This window comes from Cherax quadricarinatus, chromosome 3 (assembly GCF_038502225.1).
Source record: "Cherax quadricarinatus isolate ZL_2023a chromosome 3, ASM3850222v1, whole genome shotgun sequence".
Lineage (NCBI taxonomy): Eukaryota > Metazoa > Arthropoda > Malacostraca > Decapoda > Parastacidae > Cherax > Cherax quadricarinatus.
The window spans coordinates 59,094,676-59,107,445 of NC_091294.1; the positions used below are offsets into that span (position 1 = coordinate 59,094,676).

The 12,770-nt window shown below is 42.5% G+C and overlaps 1 protein-coding gene across 8 annotated transcripts in view; it reads right to left on the minus strand.

Moving 5' to 3' along the window:
• LOC128684045 (uncharacterized) overlaps positions 1-12,770 on the minus strand; it is a 195,459-nt gene that overhangs the window by 19,649 nt on the left and 163,040 nt on the right. For 5 of the 8 annotated variants that reach the window (XM_070091998.1, XM_070091995.1, XM_070091965.1 and 2 more), the window contains one exon: positions 3,374-3,461. The exons of the other annotated variants lie outside the window; for them this stretch is intronic. In XM_070091998.1, the coding sequence (XP_069948099.1) occupies positions 3,385-3,461 (77 nt within the window). In that variant the 3' untranslated portion in view covers positions 3,374-3,384. The remainder of the gene's footprint in view (positions 1-3,373; positions 3,462-12,770) is intronic. 8 annotated transcript variants of the gene reach the window in all.

Genomic DNA, 12,770 nt, shown 5'->3' on the forward strand with positions numbered 1-12,770 from the left:
GTTAGTTTTGATGTTACTTCCTTGTTTACGAAAGTTCCTGTTGATGATTTATTAAGTTTCTTATCTGAAGAACTCGTTAACTATGATTTACCATTGTCAGTTCCTACTATCATTAAACTTACTAAACTTTGCATTGTTGATGCAAAATTTGTATTTAATGATAAGTTTTACACTCAGAAGTTTGGTATGGCAATGGGAAATCCTCTTTCACCTGTTCTTAGTAACCTATACATGGAATTTTTTGAAACAATGTTGCTTAACACAATCCTCCCTAATAGAGCTAAATGGTTCAGATATGTTGATGATATTTTGTGTCTTATGCCCAAAAATGTAGATATATACCATTTCCTTGGAAAATTAAATAGCTTAGCCCATTCTATAAACTTTACTGTTGAGTTTGAAGAAAATAACTCATTGCCTTTTCTAGATGTTTTAATTATTAAGGGTAATAATGAATTCAAATTTAAAATTTACAGAAAACCTACAAATAACTGTTCCTATGTCCACTATTATTCTTCGCATCAAGATAGAGTCAAACTGTCTGTTTTCTCATCAATGTTTTTGAGAGCTTTACGAATTTGTAGTCCTGAGTTCATAGATGAGGAAATATCCAAAATTTATGAAATAGGTAATGATTTAAAATACCCAAGAAATGTAATTGATAAATCTTTTAAAGTTGCTAGAAATACTTTTTACAATCCAAAAAGGGACAACCAGCCTTATTCAACTAAAAATATGTTGGTTCTCCCTTACCATGAAAACTTGGTTGATATGCCTTCTCTTCTTAAGAATTTTAATATTAAAGTTGTATTCAAAAATCTTGATACAGTAAAAAAACTTTTGATAAAGAATTCCCCCCAAAATGCTGATGGATGTGTCTATAAGATTCCTTGTAAAATTTGCGATAAAGTTTATTACGGTCAAACTGGTAAAAATCTCGAACTAAGATTTAAATAACATTAGAACTGGATTCCAATGCTCTGATTTAAGAGATTTTAACATCCAAATTTTCAAAAAGTTGAGAAAGTAGTATCAAGCAAGTCCATGGTCGACAGAAATATAATTGAATCTTGTTTCATAAAAAGCAGTTTTGACAATAATATGAATATTTCCTTTGGTTTATATAAATTAGATCCATTTATAATTAATAGAATTTGGGAAGAATTTAATAATACACTGGACAAATAATAATTTTTAAATTTTCTTGGGTAGAATAGTTTGTGGGTGAGTTGTGCAAAGGACCTATCCAGTTGGGTCGGCGCGCGTCAGGTGTTTAACCGTTGTGGGATCTGATAGTGAGGTGTTGGCCAGACCCCTTATATAGCTTCCTTGGATGCCTTACTTTCATAGTTCCTTGATAATGTGAGTAGTCATGAAAGCGCTTTGAATTTCTCTCTCCTTTCAGAGTGGTTGTTTTGCATATTCTGAAATCACCTGTTTAATGTGATATTATTGCATATATATAATACATATATATATATATATATATATATATATATATATATATATATATATATATATATATATATATATATATATATATATATATATATATTTATTTATTTATTTATTTATTTATTAACACACTGGCCGATTCCCACCAAGGCAGGGTGGCCCGAAAAAGAAAAACTTTCACCATCATTCACTCCATCACTGTCTTGCCAGAAGGGTGCTTTACACTACAGTTTTTAAACTGCAACATTAATGAATAACAGGTGCAGCTGATTTTAGTGCTGGAGTTATGAGAGCATCCCACTGAATATTACCACTAGTGACGCATGGCTCCTGCATCTCTGGTAAATTACCTTCGTGATCAGGTACAATTTGCTTTATTAATTCACTGAATGTTGTAGAGACGAATAAGAATGCTGGAAAGGCAAGCTGAGAAGCGTATTCCTACACCACTGTTTGTTAGTTAGGGAAGGGTTTATAATTTCTTTTCACATAGACTTTAAAAAAGATTTAATTTTAATTTTATTTTGGGCTGCTGACAAATTGGGAGCATCATAAAAAAGAAAGTTAGTATTGGAAGTGACAGGGATCTAGTAAGGTAGAATACATGTCGGGAACCAGAGTTCTTATCACATCTACAGTCCACTTGTTTACAACAAAATATTCTTTGACAATCATGTGTTTCATCACCTGTACATGTTGCTGTCAGGTACACTACACCTGTGTTGGTTTGACTACACTGAACACTCCAGTTGGTCATCTTAGTACATGTTGTGTGAGGTACACCACACCTGTGTTCATCTCAACATACTTGTTTAATCTATTTCAATAAAAATATCAATTAATATCCTACACTACAATTCGCTAATAAATGTGTTTCCCTTAATACTTTGCAATCTTACTAACTAATGTATTACTGCATGCGTGTATTATTATACTTACTCTTATATTAAACTCAACGTTATATCAAACTTACATACTGGGAAAACTAGAATGTTTTACTGCTGAGTTAAAAAGTGAACAATGTTAAATGCTTCCAAGTCCAGCTCAGCCAACAAGGCTTGAAAACCACAAAAATGCTCTTGATCCAAAGAATTTGAGTTATTCTCTCTTTCCACGGATCAAACCACAATACCTCCCATTCCCAAGGCGCTGTATGACCCTTTTACGGGTTTAGCGCTTCTCTGTGAATATACAATGTTATAAGTAAGAAAGTATGAGTGCGGAGGACGCCACCAGTACATATCCCTCGGTAAAATGAAAGGATTGTCTTTAACTGCAACAGAGGCCATGGCAATATACTCATGAAGCTTCATATAAGGTCCTCCTCCAAGGTAGTACAGGTCCTCTCCGCCAGTAAACACCTGGAGGAGGGCCAAGGTAAGTCTCCACAACTCCTGTTATAAGTGTCTGAACACCGTATTGACGCTGTCTTCAGGCTACCCTCGGTAACGTGAAGACAGACCACACCCATGACAGCGTCAGCACGGTGAAGACTGCCTGTACACAAAGATAGTTTGGAAGGTATTGGTAAATCAACACCATTCACAACTAACAAATAAATGAAAATGGAAACAGACTATGTTTTTGTCCATCTTGGTTCAGCATTTTTTCCTCCTTCTTATCGCACGCTAGTTAATAATTGTCCAGGACATCGAAAAGTAGTATGGCTTCCATTTCCAATTTATGTGTTTGTTGCGATTTTTTCCAGTCACAGAATAACTGTGACTTACATTCTTGATACATCCAGACAATCTCGTGCACAGAGAGGGTTGTGAAGAGCGGTGCAGACTCCTCCAAGACAGCCTTGTATACAGAGGCAGCATGGAAGCCAGCATAAGTGCCACTCCATGGAGGCTACCTTGTGTACATGGACTGGGCGTGTACTGGCGGCGCCCTGGCAGGGTAGGAACACTGTTACCTGGCAAGGTTTCAGGTGCGCGGGGCTGGAGGAGGCCTCTGGTGTCTAGGGTTGGTCACCAGCGACACAGAACTGAGCAGGTCAATAGCTGCAAGATTGAAAGACGCACTGATGATATCTTCAACTGTTACACATGGGGGTAATATTTTCATGTTGCTCTAACGTGAACCCGGAATTATAGCATTGTATGATTCTACTATTTTCCTGCAATAAATTTTTTGTCCGTTATCACGACGGGTGGACCGCTGTACACTCAGACTATTTATATTAAATAACACTTTGAATGCATTATTATTTTACTCAAAACAGATTGAAAACTGACCATTAATTAAGCATTGCTAATAATTACATATACAGTTATAACTATGGTCAGTGTTTTAAGAACCAGCTACAACCTTCTGGTCTGACAAGGTAAATATATATACATCTATGTTGGTGATGCTCAAGTACAATCATTCGCCAGCTGTGTAAATCACATTTTATGAACACTTAAGATCATTATTTATTTTACTAGGAAAGTATGGTTAATAAAGTGCTGTATAATTCTAAATCTGGTTGGCATGAATATCAGAACTTTCTACTGGTGTTCTGATATCAAGGTGACTGGTGTTCTGATATCAAGGTGACTGGTCACATTTGTAAGTTTTTGAATAAGCGACTTCACCAAGCGGTAACGACTGGGTTAACACCTATTTTTTAAAAGTTAAAGAGAAAAGCCTACCTCGATGTTCTTGTTTCACAGGGACAATCACCTCTAGGCTACCTTGGAGAGACAACGTTACAAAAACAACTGAGGAAGCTTAGTGTGCCTCTTGAGCAATAAAAACAAGTGGAGGAGTTTACTCTTGTGAGTACCAGGTCCTCCTTCCCTATTACACTCACCTGTCTGTACCCATCCAGAGACGAGTTCCTTGATGCCGGTGAAGGACTCTTGATACAGCAAACTGAAATTACTCTCCTTTTTCTCTAAATAAATCTGAGTACCTCAAAATTCTCCATTAAAAAGCTTAAGCCAGATGTCTGGTGGCCTCACTACAGTATTACAAGAATACAAGAGTATAGAGAAGCAACGATGCTTGGTATACTAGATGAGAGTATATACAGATAATGATCCTAGATATACAAGGTACATAGAGGCAGTGATGCTAGGTATACTAAATGAAGAGCAACAATGCTCTTCTGTTACTGCTTTATCCAAAAGTTTTACGTCATTGAGATTCACGCCATATAGTTGTAAATATAACGTAATTTTGGTCATTATACTACAGTACTAGCATATTTATCAGCAACATGGACTCCATACACACACTACCATGTTTCACAGACAAAACAACTGTGATAATTACACTTACAAGTCGATATACAAACCATTACATGGCATAGCGTCCCAGGAACGACTGCAGAGCTGGCGATATGAAGAGAAAACCAAGAATTTAATCACGTATGTTTTAGAGGAAGATGGTAAAGCGTTTAGCCGATGCTTTTTACGTGTACTGTACGATGTATGGAAGATATATTTCTTCTTCCAGTCTGAGCAAAAGACTTCCTGTGAGCCATGAAGAGGTGCCGACGACACGAGACACACAGAACATGCTCACGGTGGTGAGCTTGCAACACAGGCTAAAGTATTATAGTGAGGCCGTTTTAAGTCAGTGACTACAAAAAAAATCTGTGAATGTTAGAAAGAGACAGAGTAAACTTTGGACAGAGCTAAAGGTGACCTGGAGTGGGACCAAAAAACTGAAATAAAGTCACTGGGAGGCCGACATAGAACAAAAGGGAACCTGACATCCATCTGAAACAACCAAACATACGCGACGATAGAAGAGTAGAGGAATTACAGAGACACTCCTGCTGCTATCAAGAACACCAGTAACATCTTGGGTTACGATGCTGACAGGTTGCTGAACGCCACAAAATACGTCATTGACAAAGTAAGCGTAGCAAACTCACGTCTTTTCCAACTGTTTAGATGCCGCCAGGCTCAAGAGACACCTGTACAATATGAAGATCTGCTAGGTACTAAAATATTCCTGCGTGCTTCTGTTACGTATAAATTTAAGTGAACTAGTAGGACCTTCGTGTCATGCACGAAGTCCACACAGTCAATCTCGCCCTCCAGAAGCGCCGGTTGTATAATATACTTAAATTCTACTTAGCTGACAAAGAAAATCCACCCCACATGATTAGCATCACAGCCTATCTGATCTGTGTAATCCCGCACAGAATATAAGACTGCAACAAAGAGCCAGACGCTATATGTACAAGGAGGAATTCATAAGGTCAAGGATACTAAGTGATCTAACCAGTGCCAGATTCACCTGTAGGCTTGGCAGGCTGAAGCCTAGGGACTCAAAATGTAGGAGGCCTCCTGCCAAAGTGTATATTTTTGACACTGTCATAGGCCTTACATATGTTGTCATAACGTACTGTAGTTTCTAAACAACTCTTCCTTGCGCTCCATTACAGAATAATATTGTCTTAAGTCAATAACTTAACACTGACACTGATTTCTGTATTGTCCTTCCAGGAAAGCAGTGAGATAGATTAAGTTGACTGAGGCCGTCAGTCATTTGTACTCTGGTGTTAATGAGAAGGGCAATTCTCGGCCTCACTCAGTTTTGTTTAAACACTCTTCCATCTTCCTCTAGTCATGAGGGTTGGGTACTGGCAGGGGCCTCACACGTGGAACAGCCTAGGGCCTCTCTTCATCTAAATCCGGCACTGGATCTAACAGATGATGAAAACTGGATAACACCTGATACACCAACTTCCTTAGAGAAGCTAATTTTACCGAGACAAATTAACTAATTCGTCTTTAACATTATTATCTACGTGTAGTGTATGTTCCTACTGCATTATCGTACAAATCCTAGTACTATATTTTACTAGTTAGCACCAACTACCTCATATCCTTTGTATTACTTGCTTAAATTTTATGTTACAAGTCAAATCTTACTGTCTAAATTTGTTTAATACTATATTTACTATCTGTCCATTTTGTATTTATTGTATTATTATTTATTTTAGTCTCAATATATATTCTCTTAGAACAGTTCTTCACATACCAATACTTTGTACTGCCTTATATAAGTTTCATATTACCTCCAGTGCAATACTGAACCTTAAAAGTTGTGCAATATTGATTTAATACCTGTTATAGTCATTATATCAACCCTTGTTAATAGTTAATAGTTTCTTTTCTGTTAGTTATGCATCCATAAGCCTGCTGTAGTCATATGATTGCTAACATTGATCCTGATATTAACATCTTGTTAAATGACTTACACGATCCTAAAAACAATTCTATTCCATTCCTGGCTACACAACCATACACAATTGTAGACCAGACCAATTAGGAGGTGGAACGGCTCTATACTGTAATGAACTTGAATGTATAAATTCTACTTGCACAAGGGATGTATATGATGAGTATACATTTGCTTAATTTAAATCCAAAGACCTTAAAAAACCTTTAACAGTTAGAGCAATCTATAGATGATAACTGATGCAGAGATGAATAAACACCACCTGATACTTACCATCACCCACAAGTAACTGAATTTACAAACACTATGAGCAACTGTCTACTTCTGCCAACTATAAAAAAGACCTACAAGAATCTCCGAGAAAAATGCCTCCTTACTAGACTATATCTGGACAAACACAATATCCCCATTAAAAGCAAGCATAATCACAGATAACACCAGTTAGTATGTTTAATATGTTTATTATGCACCCCATACCCATCCTGTGGGCGGTAGTCAAAAGATTACAGAGGTACATAATGGGTCCAGGGACTGGGCCTCAAAGTTTTGATAGCTGAGCAAGTTACAGAGGTAATGAATTCACAATTTACAAAGGTAATGAACTCACAATTTACAAAGGTAATGAACTCCAGGTAGGTTCATTACCTTTGCAAATTGTGAGTTCATTACCTTTGTAAATTGTGAATTCATTACCTCTGTAACCACTGACCACTATCCCATCTTTCTCATAACCAACTTATGTAAAGTGTCCAGGACACAACTAAGATCACATTTACACTACATAACGAGTCATCTGTTAATAGCTTTATTTCAGCATTAAGTAACATCGACTGGCAAAATGAGCTCAGACAACTTCGATATTGATGAATGTGTTAATATTTTATTTACAAAAAAACAAAAACCTCTATAACATGCATTGCCCAATAAAAATTAAGCAGATTACAGTAAAAAGACTAAACAGCCGCTGGCTTACAAATAACATCCTCAAATCTACTAATAAAAACATCGCTTTGAAAAACAGCACAGAATGGGTCTAATAGCAAAGGATCTGGCAAACCGTTACTCAAAATTACTAAGTAATCTGATAAGGAGGTCATAAACTGTATTACTAAACCAGATTTCATGACGTAAAAGGTGATATGAAAAAGACCTGGAAAACCTTATCTGAAATTCTAGGATCTAAAAAACTGCCACGAAACAAAATAATTAACTTAACGAAACCAGAAGAACCTCTTCTCCAGCCAACAGTTACTGCCAATAAACTTAATGTCTTTTACTCAACCGTAGGAACAAAGCTAGCAAGCAAACTCCCAAACACAAACATTCAACCAAAAGACTACCTCACTGGCAACTACCCAAATAATCTATTTTTAGCCCCAACAAACCCTACTGAAATCTCGCTCATCAAAATACTAAAGAACAAGGCAGGAAACCTACATAACCTACCACCACTCATGTATAAAAAAGCTTCTCATGTGTTGTCACCAATTATTGCAACTCTCTTTATCAAATCCATTGAATCTTCCACCTTCCCACCGATACTCAAGACAACAAGGGTCATCCCGATCCTCAAAAGAGGTGATCCAACTGAAATGAATAATTATAGGCCTATATCAAACTTGCCCCTACTATCTAAAATCTTCGAAAAATTAATTCACAAACAAGTCTACTAGTACTTAGTATCCCACAACATACTCAAGTCAGTTTGGATTCAGACCGAAAAAAAGTACTAATGACTTTTCATAGACTTACGAAAAGCTTTTGATACAGTTGACCATGACCTATTGCACCTAAAACTCGAACATTATGGGGTCAGAGGTCACTCTCTCGGTTACCTAAAATCTTAAATTAGCAACAGAACCCAGTATGTACACACAAATGGAGCCAGGTCCATCACACAACCTATTCTTGTTGGATTCTCACAGGGAAGCGTTCCTGGCCCACTTCTCTTTCTCATTTACATCAATGACCTTCCAAACGCATCTAATCTCCTTAAACCTATTTTATTTGCAGATGACACAACTTATGTCTTCTCTCACCCAAACTCAACCATACTAACAGACACCGTAAATGTCGAACTGCTAAGAATATCTACTTGGATGACTACCAACAAATTACTCTAAATACAGACAAAACCTACTTCGTGCTATTTGGAAAGAGAGCTTCATACGTACAGCTAAACATATTGATAAATGGTTCACCCATTTCTAGACAGACAGAGGGCAAATTTCTAGGTCTCCATCTTGACTGCAGTCTCCAAAACAGTAGACATGTTACAAAAATATGGTCCTATGTACCCCAATCAGCTCTTCTTGCTCTGTATCCCTCTCTTATTTACGCTTACCTCACCTATGGTATTAGTGCATGGGGCTCAACCACAGCACAACACCTTAAACCTTTAATAACTCACCAGTGCGATTGATTACTAACTCCTGCACTAGACAACACACTCCACTGCCTTTCGAGAGTCTTAGCTTGCTTAATATACAAAACATCTACACTTGTTATTGGTCCTACTACATACACAGAACACTACCCTCAAATATAAACCCTCGTCTCAAACTCCTCCTTGATAACTACAACAGAACACACAGCCATAATAAGAGACACAAATCACTCTTCCATATCCCTCGTGTCCATCTCTCCCTGAGCAAAAATGGTTTGCACATTAAGGACCCGAATATCTGGAATTCATTGCCAGAACACATTAAAGGACCCCAACTGCAAATCACTTGAAGGACTTACTTAAAAATTACCTAATCACCTAAAATTAACAAGATAAACCGTACTTAATACCCATCAGTTACTTAAAAGCTAAACAAAAAACTTCTAGATAATTTAAGGCTGCTCAACTTAATATTGTGTCAATATTATTACTGTATATTGTGCTGAGCGTTGATCAACCATTGACTCATTACTTGAAAATTAGGATCCTGCACACCCATCCTGCACACCCATCCTGCACACCCATCCTGCACACCCATCCTGCACACCCATCCTGCACACCCATCCTGCACACCCATCCTGCACACCCATCCTGCACACCCATCCTGTGCACCCATCCTGCACACCAATCCTGCACACCCATCCTGCGCACCCGCCTTGTGAACCCATCCTGCACACTCATCCTGCACACCCATCCTGCACATCCGTCCTGTGCACCCACCCTGTGCATCCATCGTGCACACCCATCGTGCACATCAATCCTCTGCACCCATCCTGCACACACATCCTGTGAACCCATTCTGCACACCCATCCTGCACACCCATCCTGTGTACCCACTGCACACCCACCCTGCACACCCATCCGGCGCACCCATCCTGCACACCCATCCTGTGCACCAACCCTGTGTACCCATCCTGTGTACCCATCTTGCACACACATCTTGCACACCCATCCTGCACACCCATCCTGTGCACCCATCTTGCACACCCATTCTTCACGCCCATCCTGCACACTCATCCTGAACTCCCATCATCCTGCACACCCATCCTGCACATCCTGCACACCAATCCTGCACACCCATCCCTGTGCATCCACACTCATCCTGCACACCCATCCTGCACATGTCACATCCATCCACACCCATCGTGCACATCCCTCTGCATCCTGCACACACATCCTGTGAACCCATCCTGCACACCCATCCTGCACACCCATCCTGTGTACCCACTGCACACCCACCCTGCACACCCATCCGGCGCACCCATCCTGCACACCCATCTTGCACACACATCTTGCACACCCATCCTGCACACCCATCCTGTGCACCCATCTTGCACACCCATTCTTCACGCCCATCCTGCACACTCATCCTATGCACCCATCCTGCACACCCATCCTGCACACCCATCCTGTGCATCCATCCTGCACACTCATCCTGCACACCCATCCTGTGCACCCATCTTGCCCACCCATCCTTCACGCCCATCCTGCACACGCATCCTGTGCACCCATCGTCCGCACCCATCCTGTGCCCCGCCCCCACACCCATCCTGCGCACCCATCCTGTGCACCCATCCTGTGCACCCAACCGGCACACCCATCCTGCACACCCATCCTGCACACCCATCATGTGCACCCATCCTGTGCACCCATCCTGCACACTCATCCAGGGCACCCATCCTTCGCACCCATGCTCTGCACCCATCCTTCACACCCACCCTGCGCACCAATCCTATGCGCCCATCCGACGCACCCATCCTGCACACGCATCTTGCACACCCATCCTGTGCACCCATCCTACGCACCCATCCTGTGCACCCATCCAGCGCACCCATCCTGTACACCCATCCTTTGCACCCATCCTGCACACCTATCCTGTGCACCCATCCTATGCACCCATCCTGCACACCCATCCAGCGCACTCATCCTGTACACCCATCTTGCACTCCCATCCTGTGCACTCATCCTGCGCACCCATCCTGCGCACCCATCCTGTGCACCCATTCTATGCACTAATCCTGTGCTCCCATCCAGCGCACCCATCCTGTGCACCCATCCTGTGCACCCATCCTGAGCACCCATCTTGCACATCTATCCTGCACACCCACTCTACACACTCATCCTGCACACCCTTCCTGTACACCCATCTTGCACACCCATCCTGCACACCCATTCTGTGCACCCATCCTGCACACCCATCATGCACACCCATCCTATGCACCCATCCTGAGCACCCATCCTGTGAACCCATCCTGTACACCCATCTTGCACTCCCATCCTGTGCACCCATCCTGTGCACCCATCCTGCACACCCATCATGCACACCCATCCTGTGCACCCATCTTGCCCACCCATCCTTCACGCCCATCCTGCACACCCATCCTGTGCACCCATCGTCGGCACCCATCCTGTGCATCGACCCGGCATACCCATCCTGCGCACCCATCCTGTGCACCCATCCTGTGCACCCAACCGGCACACCCATCCTGCACACCCATCCTGCGCACCCATCCTGTACACCCATCCTGTGCACCAATCCTCCGCACCCATCCTGTGCATCCGTCCTGTACACCCATCCTGCGCACTCACCCTGTGCACCCATTCTGCGCACCCATCCTGCACACCCATCATGTGCACCCATCCTGTGCACCCATCCTGCACACCCATCCAGGGCACCCATCCTTCGCACCCATGCTCTGCACCCATCCTTCGCACCCACCCTGCGCACCAATCCTGTGCACCCATCCGACGCACCCATCCTGCACACGCATCCTGCACACCCATCCTGTGCACCCATCCTATGCACCCATCCTGTGCACCCATCCTGCACACCCATTCAGCGCACTCATCCTGTACACCCATCTTGCACTCCCATCCTGTGCACTCATCCTGCGCACCCATCCTGCACACCCATCCTGCACACCCATCCTGTGCACCCATTATATGCACCCATCCTGTGCACCCATTATATGCACCCATCCTGTGCACCCATCCAGTGCACCCATCCTGTGCACCCATCCTGTGCACCCATCCTGAGCACCCATCCTGCACATCTATCCTGCACACCCACACTGCACACCCATCCTGCACACCCATCCTGTACACCCATCTTGCACACCCATCCTGCACACCCATTCTGTGCACCCATCCTGCACACCCATCATGCACACCCATCCTATGCACCCATCCTGTGCACCCATCCTGTGCACACATCCTGTACACCCATCTTGCGCTCCCATCCTGTGCACCCACCCTGCGCACCCATCCTGCACAACCATCCTGTGCACACATCATATGCACCCATCCTGTGCACCCATCCAGCGCACCCATCCTGTGCACCCATCATATGCACCCATCCTGTGCACCCATCCTGCACACCCATCCTACACACCCATTATGCACACCCATCCAGCACACCCATCCTGCGCACGCATCCTGCACACCCATCCTGCACTCCCATCCTGCACAATCATCCTGCACACCCATCATGTGCACCCACCCTGCACACCCATCCTGTGCACCCATCCTGCACACCTATCCTGTGCACCCATCCTATGCACCCATCCTGCACACCCATCCAGCGCACTCATCCTGTACATCCATCTTGCACTCCCATCCTGTGCACTCATCCTGCGCACCCATCCTGCACACCCATCCTGTGCACCCATTATATGCACCCATC